Source organism: Egretta garzetta, unplaced genomic scaffold (assembly GCF_000687185.1).
Source record: "Egretta garzetta isolate BGI_Z169 unplaced genomic scaffold, ASM68718v1 scaffold260, whole genome shotgun sequence".
NCBI lineage: Eukaryota > Metazoa > Chordata > Aves > Pelecaniformes > Ardeidae > Egretta > Egretta garzetta.
In genome coordinates, this window is record NW_009258662.1 from 345,777 (window position 1) to 361,866 (window position 16,090).

Below are 16,090 nucleotides of genomic sequence, written 5' to 3' on the forward strand. Positions count from 1 at the left end.
GCAACTTGCAGAGACCTTTAGGGTTTTTTTTTTTTTTTTTTCTTTAGGAGAGACAAACAGGTGCAGTCATGCTACAAACCCTTGGGATTAGATATTAAGTGAATAAAGTCCCCCCTTTCTTCCAGCTTTTTAATTGAATCTGTAAGCTAAAGAGTTTGCAGCTGTGAAACTGAAGTGGATTGATCTGGTTACTAAAAAAACTGCAGCCCTGAACAGCGCTGGCTGATCTGGCTGAAACTTTTTTGGTAAGGAATAACACAACTGTCACCTTATTGCGAACGCAGGAGAGGAACTTGTTGGAAAAGCTGATGGTGTCCCTTTGCATGTTGCAAATGGAAGAAAAACTTCAAAGTGACTTCTAGCGAGCCAGCTTTTGAACTTTTCCTTTTATCTGCTGACTTCTAGAGCCTGTCTTGGCTATAAAACAGTTAAACATTTCCATGGTATTTCCAATGGGAAAATCAGCTGGCCAACAATAGGGCTGCCTATAGCTGGAGTCTGTAAAATGCGGTTTGTCTTGATGCAAATGTTGGAGATCTGGGATCTCAAAAAACTTTCTGGCATATTTGGCGGGGGGGGGGGGGGGGGGGAAGCTGTGCTTTCTTCCTTCCACCAGGTCCCCCCCTTTTTTTTTCTTTTCCTTTTTTTTTTTGTTTTTTTTTTTTGTTTTGTTCCCATTCCCTGTGCTCTGGGCTGAAAATACCAGTGTTCCCTTGAAGCAGGTGCTGGGACTAAGGAACTGGGAGAGGACCGTGAGCAGAGCAGCTGTCCCAGCTAGCGCCGGGGAAGCGGCTGCGGGCGCTGACCCTTGCAAACTGCGGCGAGGAGCTATTGCAACCATCTTGCTGAGAGGGATGGGCAAATGGCAGGCAGCATTTCCCACATAGTGCAAATATCAACTGGGAGAGGGAGGACTTAAACACAGCCTCCGCACCCAGCAGAACTGGTGGTCTTGGCCCAGACTGGGATTAAGCGGTGTTTAGCCAGCTGTGGGTAAAGGGGTTGGAGTCTCTCTGCGCTACCAGGACCATTCATCCAGTTGGTTTCTAGCTTTACGGTGGATGACCTGGATATGTGGTGGCCACTGGAGTTGCTTGAGGACTGAGAAATGTCTTAGCACATCTATGCTTGGAGACTAAGAGAGGAGAAGTTATCTCGCATCCTCTCCTGATGGCTACTGCCACAAGTGGTTGGTGCCCGGGGCTGTCTAGCGTTACTTACTGGGTAGCGACTTTCCGTGGACAGAGTCCTTCTGGCAGGATAGTCTTGCCTAGGGGTGTGCACATACAGAACGTCCTCCCAGCCCTGAGACAACTGGGCTTCCAGTGGCATTTGCCATGCTCTGCTCAAGGAAAACCTTCTTCACAGAAAGGGAATTCAAGCACTGGAATGGGCTGCCCAGGGAGGTGGTCGAGTCCCCATCGCTGGAGGTGTTTAAAAGAAGGGTAGATGAGGTGCTGAGGGACATGGTTTAGTGGTGGGATGGCAGTGTTAGGTTAACGGGTGGACTTGATGATCTTAAAGGGCTTTTCCAACCTAAATGATTCTATGATTCTATAAGGTGGGCTACTTGGAGTAGCGGAACTGAGCCAGCTCTGGGTAGGACTGGGTGGTGGTGTGAAATGAGGTGAGACCTGAACCAAGCTGTCCATTGATGCTACAGATAATGGGATCCCCTGCACTGCTTGCCATCCCAAGGTGGGATCACTAGCTCCCTTTCATGGTGATCCCTTGGGAAGCAGCACTGCCCCATGCCATGCATGGCAGTAATTGGGAGTCTCTGCTTGGGAGCTGGGACGTGAGCTTCTGGCATTGCTGTGGCAGTGCTTTGATCTTGGGGTGGTGGAAACAGAGATGCCTATTACCCAGGGAAGCGTGCAAACATCAAAAGTCTCCAGAAGACACCAGTATATCCAGTACTGCCCTGGAGGTAGTCAGAGGCTCCTGGAGGGTGACCTGGATAAATCAGGACTTCGAGCCTCTCCCTAGGTATCAGCCTGCCCTTGTTCTGGTCCTGGGGTGACTGCAGGTTTTCTCCAGCCTTGTTTCTTGCTGTGACTCCCAGCTTGGCCATGGGTTTCCCAAGCTTGGGCTCTCCCTGCTTGGTGCAGAGCTTTTTTAGCTTGGGGAGCCTGGAGCTGTTGTCCCTGATGCTCTGTTGCTCTGGGACCTGGGGGATTGTGAGCTGCTCCACTCCATGGCAAGGCCAGTTGAGCACCGATCGAGGAGCCAGCGCTGCTCAGCTGCTTCCTGCCTCGGCATGGAGCCCATCATCTCCTTCCTTCCTCCTCCCCTGGGCTGGGAGAGCCCTTCCTAGGGATGCTACGTGTGCAGCTCGGCTGTGTCCAGCTGCCCTACAGATAAGTTTGATCCTTGCTCCAACTCCTGGTGGTGGGCGGAAGTCGCCTGTTTCCCTCATCATCTGCCGTAGCGAATGGCTCAAACAAAAACCGCGGGGGCTAGTGCTAAGTCACAGGATATCTAAAAATCTCCTTAACAAGCCATTTCCCTTTCCAGAGGGAATGCATTTCCATCCACATTGGGCAGGCTGGCGTGCAGATGGGCAATGCCTGCTGGGAGCTCTACTGCCTTGAGCACGGGATCCAGGCGGATGGGACCATTCCTGGCCCCAAGCAGGTGAAACCTATGGAGCCGAAGTCTGAACAAGTGGATTCTTCTTTCGAGACCTTCTTTTGTGAGACAGCATCTGGGAAGCACGTGCCCCGGGCAGTGTTCATAGACTTGGAGCCCACTGTCATCGGTAATAGTGGGGCAGTTGGGTGTTGTGGCATCTTTAACTGTGATTCCTGACCCTTCTTACTTGAGGCTTGTGTTTTTGCCCATGTTGCCCAGCAGGTCTCACTCCTCTGCTCTACTAAAATTTCTCCAGCCATCAGAAAGAGACAAAGCTCACATTTCCAAATGGACCTGGAGTGACAAACCCATTACTCCTGCTCCACTGACTTGTCTTTAGTTGATCCCTCCTTTTAAGGGACCTGCTGTCTTGAGCAGGATCCTCAGCAGGTGTAAAGTGGCTTGGGTTTATTAACCTCAGTGGCTCTGAACTGAATTACACCATCCTATGACCTGATGTGGGTTTAATGCTACCTGTGAAGCATCTTTGGGCAGATGGGTGCTACACACATCATGGTTCTGTGGAAACTGGGTGTCTTGCTACTGCAAGCTTTCTAATTCCCCTTCCAGACCCAGCTCCTTTAGTGATCTCTGGGTGTTTGACTCAATCATGGCACTTTGAGTTAGAGTACCTTCCTAGAAAAAAAATTATTTTTTTGCTCAAGGAACTGGTGGAAATGACTCCCAACTGCCTGCATCCATCTACCTACTTCTGCCTTCCAGGCTTCTCCTGGGCGTTTGCTCCTATCTTACCATCTAGGATGTGTGACTCATTATTTTGTCTAATGGAAGGAACGTAGACTTTTGTTTTGGTTCCGCTTAATTTTTAGGCACCTTATCAAGGCACTAAACTGGGAACCTAGTGAGTGAGCCAGTAGAATATGAAGTGTATCCAATATTGAGACTGAGTGGGTTTAAATACCCTCTGAGGTGTCTCCAGCTTCATTGACTGCATGGAACCGGGAGAAACTGCTCCTAATGCCTGCCTTCATAAGGTGCCTGAAGCTGGGTCGGATACATCTAGCAGAAATGTCAACACTGGAGGCACTCTGTCTCCTCTTCAGTGTGCCATAGAGCAGAGGATGGAGGTAGTGCTTCCAGGCCACCTCAAGATGCTTTGCAACAAGCAGAAACACAAGCTGCATATGGTAACTATAACCCTACGGTTATATTGGAAACATAGGCAGTGTCCTAACTCTTTAAGCCAAATTACATTATGGTCTCAAAGTGGCTGCTGGGTGAGGACGGAGGAGATATAGTAGGACCTTGACAAACTAACCTGGACAGGGTTATCCTGTCCCTGGACAGGGACAGAGCACGGGCCCAAGGCTGCCCAGGGGGGTGGTGGAGTCTCCTTCTCTGGAGATACTCAAAGCCCACCTGGATGAAGTCCTGTGTAACATGCTCTAGGAGAACCTGCTTTAGCAGGGGGGTTGGACTAGGTCCCTTCCAACCCTTGTGATTCTGTGATTCTTTCTCCTTCCATTATTCCCAGTTTGACCTAACCATGCCATGATTGTCCATGTCCATGATTGGGCTCCTGGGAGATTTGCTATGTGTTTCACTCTGTCACACTAATGTCCAGAACCTGTAACTGTGTCTTGCTCTCCATGACTGCTCCTCCTTGTGTAGATGAGATCAGGACCGGGACCTACCATGCGCTCTTCCACCCAGAGCAGCTCATCAGTGGCAAGGAAGATGCTGCCAACAACTATGCTCGCGGCCACTATACGATTGGCAAGGAGATTATAGACACTGTCCTCAGCAGAATTCGTAAAATGGTAAGAGAAAAGACTCTCTTACGCACCATGGCCAATACAATAAAAGTTTGGGTTTGGGGTAAAAGTCTTGGAAGAAAAACCCCGTTATGCAAGCTCAAGGGTGGCTGTGATTAGGTTTGGGGCTCAGTAAAGCAAGGGGCCATCTGAACCTGTATAGCTGCCCTAACAGCAACTGTCATTGCCTGTTGTACATGTATGAAGTGACACAACACTAGACCTAGGAGACAGAAGAGAAGGACTTTTGACCACAGGGAAGCCACACCCTGGTTGTGCAATTGTGGATATAAATTCTAAAGGGACAACTGGTGGCCAGGCTAGGAAGACCAAACTCCAGATCTTGATAGGAGCGAAGCAGGATTGTAATAATACATTTGGATGCCTGTCAGTGAAATGTTTTTTGAGATGTCTCCTAAGGGTCTAGGATCCATGTGGTACCTCTGTCCCCTCTCAGGTGCTGAGGTATGCATTGAGCTGATAATGGAGCAATTTTCAATTTTTGGAGTTTCCATCTGACCATGCAGAGCTACCTGTGGTATCTCCATGGAAATGCTGCAATCAATTAAGACATGTATACTTAAGATGCTCAGTAGGGTGATATACAGAGTGAATCCACTCTAGGGATTGGGTGCACTCTGGCCAGCAAGTGCTTGCAGCAGAATTTATTGCTGTGTTATTTGGGATAGTTCTTCCAGCCCTTAACAGAGAGAGGTAAATATACATTATTCTGCTGCAGGCTGACCAGTGCAGTGGACTCCAAGGGTTCCTGGTCTTCCACAGCTTTGGGGGAGGCACAGGCTCTGGGTTCACCTCACTCCTCATGGAGCGGCTCTCCGTGGAGTACAGCAAGAAGTCCAAGCTGGAGTTCTCTGTGTACCCAGCCCCACAGGTCTCCACAGCAGTGGTGGAGCCCTACAACTCCATCCTCACCACCCACACCACCCTGGAGCACTCGGACTGCTCCTTCATGGTGGACAATGAGGCCATCTATGACATCTGCAACCGCAACCTGGACATCGAGCGTCCCACCTACACCAACCTCAACAGGCTGATTGGGCAGATTGTCTCCTCCGTCACTGCATCCTTGAGATTTAATGGTGCTTTGAATGTTGACCTGATTGAATTCCAGACCAACCTGGTGCCCTACCCACGGATACACTTCCCGCTCACTACCTATGCACCCATCATCTCAGCAGAGAAAGCCTACCACGAGCAGCTGTCGGTGCCAGAGATCACCAACGCTTGCTTTGAGTTCTCCAACCAGATGGTGAAATGTGACCCACGCCGTGGCAAGTACATGGCATGCTGCCTGCTGTACCGGGGTGATGTGGTACCCAATCGCGGAGGCGTGGGCCCGCCTGGACCACAAGTTTGACCTGATGTACGCCAAGCGAGCCTTTGTGCACTGGTATGTGGGGGAGGGCATGGAGGAGGGGGAGTTTTCGGAGGCCCGGGAGGACCTGGCTGCCCTGGAGAAGGATTATGAGGAGGTTGGAAGGGACTCGGCAGATGGAGAAGAAGATGAGGCTGATGAGGATGAGTATTAACAAACTGCAGTCTGTTCTTAATGAAGTCAAACTTCAGATGAAATACAAACCCTCTGCCATCAGGCTAAACTGGTCCTGAGTGCCTGGAGGTGCCAAAGGATCATCCTGAACCTCGATGCTACTGTTTGACATATTATAACTTTCCTGCTTGCGTAGTCTACGTGCTCATAGTGCACTTTTGTAGCATGGGTGTCTCGAGCTTTATCACACCGCTTTTTGTCAATGAGTGAAGCTGAATAGGTGCCTGGCTTAGCATCGGGGCTACATCCTGCCTGGGCAGAGGATCCTGGTTCCTAGTCCAGGGGAATGTTGCAAGCTGCCTGCTTTGGCTGAAATGGCAAATCCTTGCTCTGGCTTTTACTGTAAAAGCACCTTTTAATTAGGAATGTACCTGTACACTTCTATGCAACTGTCTGTTTTTGTATTTGAATAAAGACTTTTTTTTTTGCTCTGAGTTCTTTAGATTTAATCAGGGTGTTTGTGTGGGGAGGTCCCAACTGCAAGGATGTTGTCTTAGGCAGAATAGCAAATGCAGATAAGGGTGCGTTCTGGGGAGGCTATCGGGGAGGATCAGCAACCATAATTATCGCTGTGAGGGTAATGACCTGTATCCTGCAGGGACTTGTCTGTCTGGAGCTGGATGCACCTCCAAGAGGAGCCCAGAGGAAGTCAAGCTGGGAGCAGGCAGGCAATCCCCAGTTTGACCAGTGCCGTTAAGTGGTGGTGGGGGGGATGCCTAGAGTAAAGAGCACCTTTCTGGGGGGGAGTTTGCTTCCTCACTGTCTCTGGTGAAGCTTGGTCATTGCCTGAGCAAGGCCTGGTTGTTGGGGCAGTGCTGTAGCTTTGAGCTGAGGTCTTTGGCTTATGAAACAACCCCCACGTGCTTGGGGTAGGAGTTTGCCCTGAGAAGGTGAGCCAGGCCCATGTAATGGAGTGACTTGGGAGGAAAAGCAATGAAATGGCCTGATAACATGGAGAGGAAGCATTCATAAGCCTGCAGGACAGGAGAATGGCTGGCTCCATGCTTCACTGAGTCTCTAGGTGCCGTGCTCATGGCTGTTGCGTTACACTTTGTGTTTGTTGTATACCACAGCTCCACATCCACCCTTCATTTCAGTACTGGGCTGTGTCTCAAAGTAGAGTCAGTCTTTTCCACCCCAAGACCTCCTGATGCCCTGTAGCTCCAGCTGCCCTCTCCCCTGATGGGGGTAGGGTTCAGGAATTGTTCCCAAAGCAATGTGCTGGGAGGTACAGTCAGGGATGGTAGGGGGATGGGGAGGTGTTGCTATTCCTATACTTGGGAGATGGAGGTGGAAGGAGCCCAGAGCTCACAGTTGGCTGCAGTGAGCCTAAAAAGCCAGGGTGCTGATGGCATGAATGGGCAGCAGATGGACTCCTGGGAAGATCCCAGTTGGGCTGAAGCATCCTCTGTGCTCAACTCACTGCTGTGAGATTACCTGGGCTAAAACATTAGGCATGTCCCATTGCTCTTGGGGAGGCTGGTCCTTCTGGGGATCGTAACCAGCTCCTACCTCATCTGATGGGTCCTCTCCTTCATCTCCAGCTCTGCTGGGGTGATGGACCCCATCGTGACACCCCAAAGCTGGTCAGCTCAAAGACCTTGGGGCTGGGTGGGTCTCCTCTCATCCACCCTAGGTGGTCACTTTCCACCTTTTGATTCCTGGGGACAGGGCCAGCGCACCTCCTGGGTTTCCAGTTGGTTGTCTCCAGACTACGTCCCTAGTGCTGACAATAACCCACACAGGGGAAAGGTAACTGCTCCATTTCCCAGAAATGAGACTGCTCAGGGCTCAAAGATGCTTTTTAAAAGCGCAAAGATGACTTCTGTCTCTGTGCCCACAGGTAAATGTGCTGGGGAGTTCCCAGGCTTGGTCTTGAGGGCTGCCACCTTTCCCTGGTGGCTCCATTCCCCACAGACAGCTGAGGCTGGAAGCCACTGGTTCAATCCCCCCAAAATGTAGGTGACAGCAGCCTGGGCTAGACATGAGGTGCGCATCACTCCCACTTGGCTCAGGAGCCAACCCAGCATGTCTGAGCAAGGGCAAGAGTGCAGCCACGTGCTCCTGCAGCTTGGAAAGCCATCAGCACAGCACCAGGGTTGATGTAATTGGAGCGTTTTTTTATTACTGAATTCAATTACTCTGGTACAGCCATCAGCACGGACCCACTCCTGCCCTCCCACAAACACAATGAGGGAAGGAAGGAAAGGATTTTCCTTGGCAGGGAGAGCAATCCCGTGGCTTTTGGGGAAGCTGGCACCTCCAGCCCGATGGCCATCACCCAAGAGCAGCACACACTTCATTGCACGGCTCCAGCTTTATTTTCCCTACCTGTGTGCTGGAATAGCAAAGCTGGGCACAGAAAGAAGTCCACTAAACAGCAACACACAGAGCAGCCACCAGGATCTGTGTTTCCACCGTGTTGCTCCAGCCCATTCACCACCATTCATTCATTACTGCATTAAGGGTAGATCACAGTGGTCAGGGAGGATTTGTTCATAATCATCCTGCGGGAAGGAGGCTCAGGGCACCTGTAGACCTTTGCCACTGGCTTCTTACAAGGTCTTGGGCAAGTTCCCTCTTCCTTGATACAATCCAGCAGCACCTACTGCCTCTTGCTTCCACCCCACAGCCCAATGCAAGCCAAGAGGTGCATCTGAAGCAGCTGGGGAGCTGTGCATGGTCCTCCTGGGGCCAATGGTAATGAGGCTGCTTAGGGTGGGTTGGTCTTCAGCACAGGGGGACATGGTCTTCATCTGCCTGGGTGGACAAACTGTTACACTCCACCACTTCTGGGCTCAGCTTCAGGCCATCATACACAGATATGACAGAAAGGATCCTGCTGCCATTGCAGCAATTTAACAGTTGGACTTGATGGTCTTAAAGGTCTTTTCCAACCTAAATGATTCTATGATTCACAAGCATTCACAAAAAAGTCCTGATGGAGCTGCAAGCTGTCAGGGCAGCAGGCAGGACTATGCCATAGCTGCAGAAGACACCCTTGTCCCCAACCCAACCAACAGCTGGGCCTTTCCTCCACTTCCACCATGGGTAGGAGCTGTGCACCAGCTCCCAACTCTTGAAGGCAGAGCTAAATGGTATTGGGCACACCAGAGGATTAAAAATTAGAAAAAAAAAGGTACTTCTTCCAAGAGGAAGACCTTGGAGGTTGACCCTCCAAGAACAGAGTGATCCACGGATCCATGGAGATTAAGCCCTTTCAGTGTCATAAAAGTCACAAGATGTGACCCTCAGGCCACCAGATCTCGTGCAGCCACTCTGGCTGCTGTGCCTCCCTCCTGCAGCCCTGCCTTGGCAGTGGTCCACAAGGAAGGCAGAGCATGAACCCCAAAACAGAGCCTCTATCCCAGGACATCTCCATCTAACTCATCTCCCTCTGCCACCAAAACAAACAAAAATATATATATATATATAAAATCAAGCAACCTTCCCTCAGCTCCTGGCCAAGTACCCAGGAGGGGAAGGCAGAGCTGCCATTGCTCCTGCCTGAGCTTTTTTATTCCGGCTTTGTTCCTTTTTTTTTTTTCCTCTGGAGGGAGGTTTGGGCATCACTTCAGGGTCTGCACCAGCAGAGAGGCATTACCCAGCACATCAGGAGGTCCTGGGAGGCTCAAAGGAGGCACAAGAGAGCTCATCCCCAATCCTGCACCCATCGCATTGCCAGCCCCACTGGTCCTAAGCCAGAGGGAAGCTGGAGGTGAGACAGCCCCCAGGAGCTCCCACCTTGGGAGATTGCCACCCCCAGGAGCCCAGCTGAGTAATGGCAAGCAGAGGCAGGATTTAATAATAAACCACCCCCCTCCACCCTTGCCTCAGGTTGTTTTAAACTTTCCTCCAGTGCAACCCAGAGCCAACACTGTCAGCCTTTCAATTACAGCCTGACTGCAGATCCAGCTCCCCCACCCTATCCCAGCCAGCCCCTTTTCTTGGATCACTTACTGGGAAGAGACTCCCCAGTGGAGAAATAACCTGCTCCAGTCCATGGGAACCTGCAGAGGTGAAGTTAAAACTCCTTTTTTCAGCTCATTAGCTGTTTGCAAGGGTTGTTTTTTTTCCCCACTATGCCCGGGGAACATCCATCACCCAGCACAAGAGAGAAGTTTGAGTGGGGAGACAGCTCCTTGCTTTAGAACTTAGAGCCAATGGTTTGGGTGCTTTTGCAGGGGTCTGATGGACAACAGAGGTATTTGAATTCTCATCTCTACTTCAGTTAGGCTTCCAGGCAGGCACAGCCCTGGCAGCTGGACACGGATTGCTTTAGCAGGGCTCTGCATGGCAGTGGGGGACCAGAAAAACCCAATCCCACACCCTGCTATGCCTTGGAACATGGAAAACCCAGAGCCAGCTGAGTTTGAGCACACAGAGAGGCCATGGGCAGGCAGTGCCCAAGTGGGTTCATCACCCCAATAGCTCATTTTAACAAAGCAGATCAACCCCAGGGCAGATGGTTCACATCATGCCGTCACCCACCCCAGTTCACAGGGCTCACCCCAGCATCTACAAGCTGGAAAGAGAGATTGTTAGAACTGCATTGACCAATGCAACAGAGAAACCACCCTGTAGCCACCCCCACCACGAGCCAGTTGGGTGATACATCAAGACAGGAGATCTTTTCCTGGTCACCATTTATTAGGCAATACTGTACATACACAAGTCTTGACCAAAGAGTTGCTTTTGGCCAAGGTGCAGAGTTTCCAAGTCATGTTCCTCAGAGCCAGCCCCCAACTCCCTTCTCTGGAAGAAAGTGCAAGACTAGCATGCAAACAGCTTCATCTAAGCTGCCTTCTCACAAGTAAAAAAAAATATTACTCCTCATCATACTCCTCCACATCTGCCAATTCCCTTCCAACCTCCTCATAATCCTTCTCCAGGGCAGCCAGGTCCTCCCGGGCCTCCGAAAACTCCCCTTCCTCCATGCCCTCCCCCACATACCAGTGCACAAAGGCTCGCTTGGCATACATCAGGTCAAACTTGTGGTTCAGGCGGGCCCACGCGTTCACATCCTTGGGTACCACATCACCCCGGTACAGCAGGCAGCATGCCATGTACTTGCCACGGCGTGGGTCACATTTCACCATCTGGTTGGAGAACTCAAAGCAAGCGTTGGTGATCTCTGGCACCGACAGCTGCTCGTGGTAGGCTTTCTCTGCTGAGATGATGGGTGCATAGGTAGTGAGCGGGAAGTGTATCCGTGGGTAGGGCACCAGGTTGGTCTGGAATTCAATCAGGTCAACATTCAAAGCACCATTAAATCTCAAGGATGCAGTGACGGAGGAGACAATCTGCCCAATCAGCCTGTTGAGGTTGGTGTAGGTGGGACGCTCGATGTCCAGGTTGCGGTTGCAGATGTCATAGATGGCCTCATTGTCCACCATGAAGGAGCAGTCCGAGTGCTCCAGGGTGGTGTGGGTGGTGAGGATGGAGTTGTAGGGCTCCACCACTGCTGTGGAGACCTGTGGGGCTGGGTACACAGAGAACTCCAGCTTGGACTTCTTGCTGTACTCCACAGAGAGCCGCTCCATGAGGAGTGAGGTGAACCCAGAGCCTGTGCCTCCCCCAAAGCTGTGGAAGATCAGGAACCCTTGGAGTCCACTGCACTGATCAGCCTGCAGCACCAGGGAAAATACCAGAAGGACCAAGTTACTGGAGTTATTCTGGTCTCATTGGATTTAAATTAAGCTGATGTACTGTGTTCAACCATCCAGTTTAAGGTTTTTTTTTTTTAACTACTGCTTACACACACCTTCCACTTCTAACAGGGGAGATCTGTTAGACACAGCAAACGCAGCTGCTTCTAAGTGGTCTCCTCTTTTAGCAGGCAGAAAGGCCTGACCCGAGATATTAGGACAGAAAGACTCACAATACTAATAGTCAAGAATTTGAGGAAAGAGTTTGAAGGCCACTAAGAGGTTCCACCTAAATCAAGAATATCTTAGCGTTATCACAGCACTTCTGAGGGTCTACATGGGTGAAAGCTTGTACCCCAGAAGCTACTGCACAAGGGAGAGGCCTAAGGAGAGACATTAGCCAGAAGCCAAGCGTGACATTGGTTGGGATGAGATGTTGAATCAGGCTTAGCACAGCAGACACTACATCCATTAGGAGAAAGCCAGCTTGCCAGGACAGTTAGATCAGAGCTGCTTGTTTTCCTGCTTAGGCTCGAGGCATCTTTAGTCCCTTGTTTTCCTCTAAAGCCCCAACCAGCAAAACATAGACCCATATCACATTGGTCCAGGTCACAGTGGCATGGTCAAGCTGACCAAGATCTGCTTCCCCTCCCCCCCCCCCCCCCCGCCTTTTGGCCCGGGGGAACAGAAGGCAGAAAACACTCCACAGGGTTGTTACCATTTTCCGAGTTCTGTCAACAACTGAGTCAATGATCTCCTTCCCAATGGTGTAGTGGCCCCGAGCATAGTTGTTGGCAGCATCTTCTTTGCCACTGATGAGCTGCTCCGGGTGGAAGAGCATGCGGTAGATCCCAGTCCTGATCTCATCTAGAAGAAGTTGAGGTCTCATGAGCATCCCTGGCACAAGATCCACTGTCTACCAAGTTACTTGCACTGATTTAGATGCAGTTTCACATGGAAGCTGGCAGCCTCATCAGCAGTTTAGGTGGTTAACACTACATTTCAGGTCAGAGAAGGCACCCCCCCTGCTTCCCAAGAGGGGTTTGGAGACCTTCCATGACTTACCAATGACAGTGGGCTCCAAGTCAACAAATATTGCTCTGGGCACATACTTCCCTGACCCTGCCTCACTGAAAAAGGTCCCAAAGGAAGAGTCTGCTTGCCCTGAGGATGCATCAGGGGAGATGTTGCCATCTGGCTTGATCCCATGCTCCAGGCAATATAGTTCCCAACAGGAGTTGCCCATCTGGACACCAGCCTGACCAATGTGGACAGAAATACACTCCCTCTGCGTGGGGATGGGAGAGAAGAGGTGGTTAGGAACATGCACTGAGGAATTAGAGTACAGCTGGCACTCCTGGTGTCCTTCTAGAGCACATGGCCAACAACCAACAGACAAGAGGAGCCTTAGGCCAGCTTGGCAGCAGCCAGGGCATTTTCTCCCTAGCAGGCACCCAAAAGCTGCTGAATGAGCAACAACTAAGTATTAGCCCTTCGGAGAGGGGTTGTAATGGCCTAATATCTGCATCTGACTTGGTGGGAGATCCCAGTTGGTCCCTCTGCATTCCAGCACTCATTACATTGCTCAACAACCCTGTTCCCAGGAACAAGGCACCAAGCCCGCTGCTCATGGTTTCTTCTCTTTGCTCTGCTGGTCCTGCCTTGGGGCAGAAGATGGGGCACAGACAGCCTTTCCCAGGTACTGCACCTCGGGCTCTCAGCTGGGCAGGAGGGCATGATTCAGCCCAGCCAGCCTTAGCAGTGCAAACACTCCTTCTCCATGCAAACAGAACCAGATCTTGCCCCTCTCCCCAGAGGACCCTTACCTCTGTCTGATGGGAGAAGTCTATGCTGTTGGGCTTCAAGTATTGGCTATCAGAGCAGTTTCTCATCCCTGTTTAGACTAGATACAGCCCTGCAGGATCAGCTGGCTGGAGACAGCTAGAGAGGATCCAAGCTAGGATGGGTAGGAGCCAGTTTTTCATCTCCATCCAAGACTAGCAGTTGCCCCATGAAGCGACTGCTCCTGGCTTGAACCTAAGAGAAGAGTCCCCATGCAGAAAGTGTGGCTGAACTCTTGAAATCCTTGACACAGGAGGCTGTGAAAACCAGGGTTTTGGGTTCAGGTAGACTGGACTAGAGACTTCCACCGAGGCTTACTCAGGGAAATAAACCTCCACATCCATTTCAGGAAGCCTTGAGCTACAACATAGGAAAGTCTCAGTCTTAGGCATAGTCTACCCTCACCACCTGCTTCTAGCTATGGTCTGAGCAGGACACTGGACTGGAAACCCAGCACAGGAGCTCTCAAATTATCTTCACACAAGAAGCCTGGCACAGCAGGATCCCTACCAAGCACACAAACAGGGCAGCAACATCCTTCACTAGAGCAGAGGCTCCTTCCCTGAGGGTTCATATCTAATGCATCATCCCACAACCACCCACTGCATTTCTCAACCCACTCAAACAGTCCCAGGACAGCCTTAACAATCCCCCAGACCAGGACCAGAACAGGGATGCTGAGCCAATCTCTACAAGGAGAGACCTTCATCCCCTGCTCCAGGTCTAACTCAGCCCCACAGCAGCCCCAGACAGGCACTTAGCAGAGTTTTGTATCAGATGCCACCAGCAAGACCTTCAAAGTATCTTCATGCAGGAGGACAGGCAGGTCTGAGGGCATTTCAGCAGGGTAGTCCTCCCCAGACCAGGAAGAGGCCAACATCAGGTTTGCAAGGCCAACCCAGCTCTAGAGACCCTTCTCCCCTAAGCATGAGCTCTACAGCTCCAGGAACCCCTTCTCCAGGGCTCACATGGTCCTCCATAGCCCACAACCACTTTCAACCCCAGGGAAGACCACAACCAAGGGCAAAACACCTTCCCCCACCTGGAAAGAAGAGATACCTCCAGCTTCAGCCTCCTACAGACCTGGGAATGACCAGTCCTGGCTGTCAGAGAGCAAACCCAAGCCCCACAACAACTCACCATGGCTCTGAACCACCCAGGCTCCTCACCACAACCACTTCACTGAGAGCACACCCTACCTGCCTCCCTCTGGGACCTTTTATAGCAGGTAGAGCTGGGCTTTCTGCTAAAGGGCTTCCTCCTCCTGCCCCCCTCCTCGTGCAGGCACCTGCTGGCAAAGGGTTCAGATGTTTCTGCCCTGGGAGGGACAGCCCTGTGGGGTAATCAAGGTGCTTTGAAGGACTTGCACCTGCAGATGTTTGGAGTTTCTTTGCCTTTTAAATACTCATTCAGCATTGCTTTCCCCATGGCGTCTAAGAGCACTTTCTGTGAAATCAGGAAAAGAACTTTGAATGGGTTTTTTTGGGAGGAGTATGTGGGTTTCTTTCTTTCTTTATTTATTTATTTAAAGAATGAGGCTCATTTTTAAGACTTTCTTGGCAATCCTCAGGGCTCAAAATCTGCTTTCTACTTTCCGTCACCCTTTTCCAAATGCAGACAGCACATCTGTTGAATCTCCTGGGGATGGACAGGAGTTGCAGGATGGGGCTCCTGCCTTGGGATAATGTCATGAGGTTGGAATGGCTTCTCCAGCAGTGGTGCCATGAGAAGGCTGGACTCTCCAGCTCCAGGGCAGTGCTGGCTCCTCAAATGCAACCCGGCTACCTGAATTTTTCAGTGCCTCCCTCCCAGGCAATCAACAGTGCAGAGACCGAAGCTCTCCCCAGCTTGCCTCATGGAGCTGGGTCCCACTGCTAGAGGGGAGCACAGGACCCGTGTGCTGCTGGGAAACTGGTGGGAGATGGGACTTCTCTGTTGCTTGGTGTGCCTTCTCAAAAATAGGGATAACAGCTGTTAGGGGCCAAAATTCATCGGAGATGCTGAGGCTGTTACGTGGTGTGGGGAAGAGGGGCTGGAAAGCTGCCTGGCAGAAAAGGCCCTGGGGGGGTTGGTCGAGAGGGGGCTGAATATGAGCCAGCAGGGTGCCCAGGTGGCCAAGAGGGCCAGCAGCATCCTGGCTTGTCTCAGGAGTGGTGTGGCCAGCAGGAGCAGGGCAGGGAGCGTGCCCCTGTGCTGGGCACTGGGGGGGCCGCCCCTCAACCCCCCCTCGGCTTCATAAGACACTCAAGTGTCATTTGAATTCTATGGCCAATTAATTATTTGGCACTTGTCCTCCCAGAAGAAAAGCCATTTCATTCCATTATTTTTCTAACATGTTGGTGGGAAAAAAAAAAAGGCAATTAAAAGAAAATTATCATCTCCATCATGATGGGAAGCTATAAAATGCCATCCTCATTTTAGCCACCCCTTCCACAACCATTTCAAGCTTCCAACACCTCACCAATGGGTTTCAGCACATGAGTCCCCATAGCCCTGGGGGATTTAACAGCCGGGCAGAGGCGGAGCTGAGGGCCAGGGGTTGGGGGTGGGATGGCAGGGGTATGTTAATGGCTGTCCCCGGTGCTCTCTGTCTCGAGGTACATGGGCTAACTCTGCCCATG

The 16,090-nt window shown here is 51.2% G+C and overlaps 2 protein-coding genes across 2 annotated transcripts; one reads left to right on the forward strand and one right to left on the reverse strand.

The window, feature by feature from the left end:
• The first annotated feature begins 2,520 nt into the window (after window positions 1-2,520).
• LOC104134829 (tubulin alpha chain-like) lies at window positions 2,521-5,959 on the forward strand. The gene is given in 4 exon segments (XM_035903894.1): window positions 2,521-2,761; window positions 4,267-4,415; window positions 5,149-5,747; window positions 5,749-5,959. Coding segments are annotated over 4 exon segments (1,161 nt in total). The 5' UTR covers window positions 2,521-2,559.
• Window positions 5,960-10,805: 4,846 nt separating this feature from the next.
• On the reverse strand, window positions 10,806-12,888 carry LOC104134810 (tubulin alpha chain). Its single transcript, XM_035903895.1, has 3 exons — window positions 12,693-12,888; window positions 12,346-12,494; window positions 10,806-11,606 (listed from the first exon to the last, which is right to left on the reverse strand). The coding sequence occupies exons 1-3, from the start codon at window positions 12,871-12,873 to the stop codon at window positions 10,806-10,808; spliced, it is 1,131 nt and encodes a 376-aa protein (XP_035759788.1). The 5' UTR covers window positions 12,874-12,888.
• Window positions 12,889-16,090: the final 3,202 nt, after the last annotated feature.

What these genes read in the sequence shown, in the direction of transcription:
- LOC104134810 (XM_035903895.1), bottom strand. Translation starts at nt 12,873, where the DNA reads ATGGGCAACTCCTGTTGGGAACTATATTGCCTGGAGCATGGGATCAAG. An exon ending in CTTGGAGCCCACTGTCATTG is followed by an intron (nt 12,495 to 12,692) that starts GTAAGTCATGGA and finishes AACTTCTTCTAG; the next exon opens with ATGAGATCAGGACTGGGATC. An exon ending in TTGACAGAACTCGGAAAATG is followed by an intron (nt 11,607 to 12,345) that starts GTAACAACCCTG and finishes CTGGTGCTGCAG; the next exon opens with GCTGATCAGTGCAGTGGACT.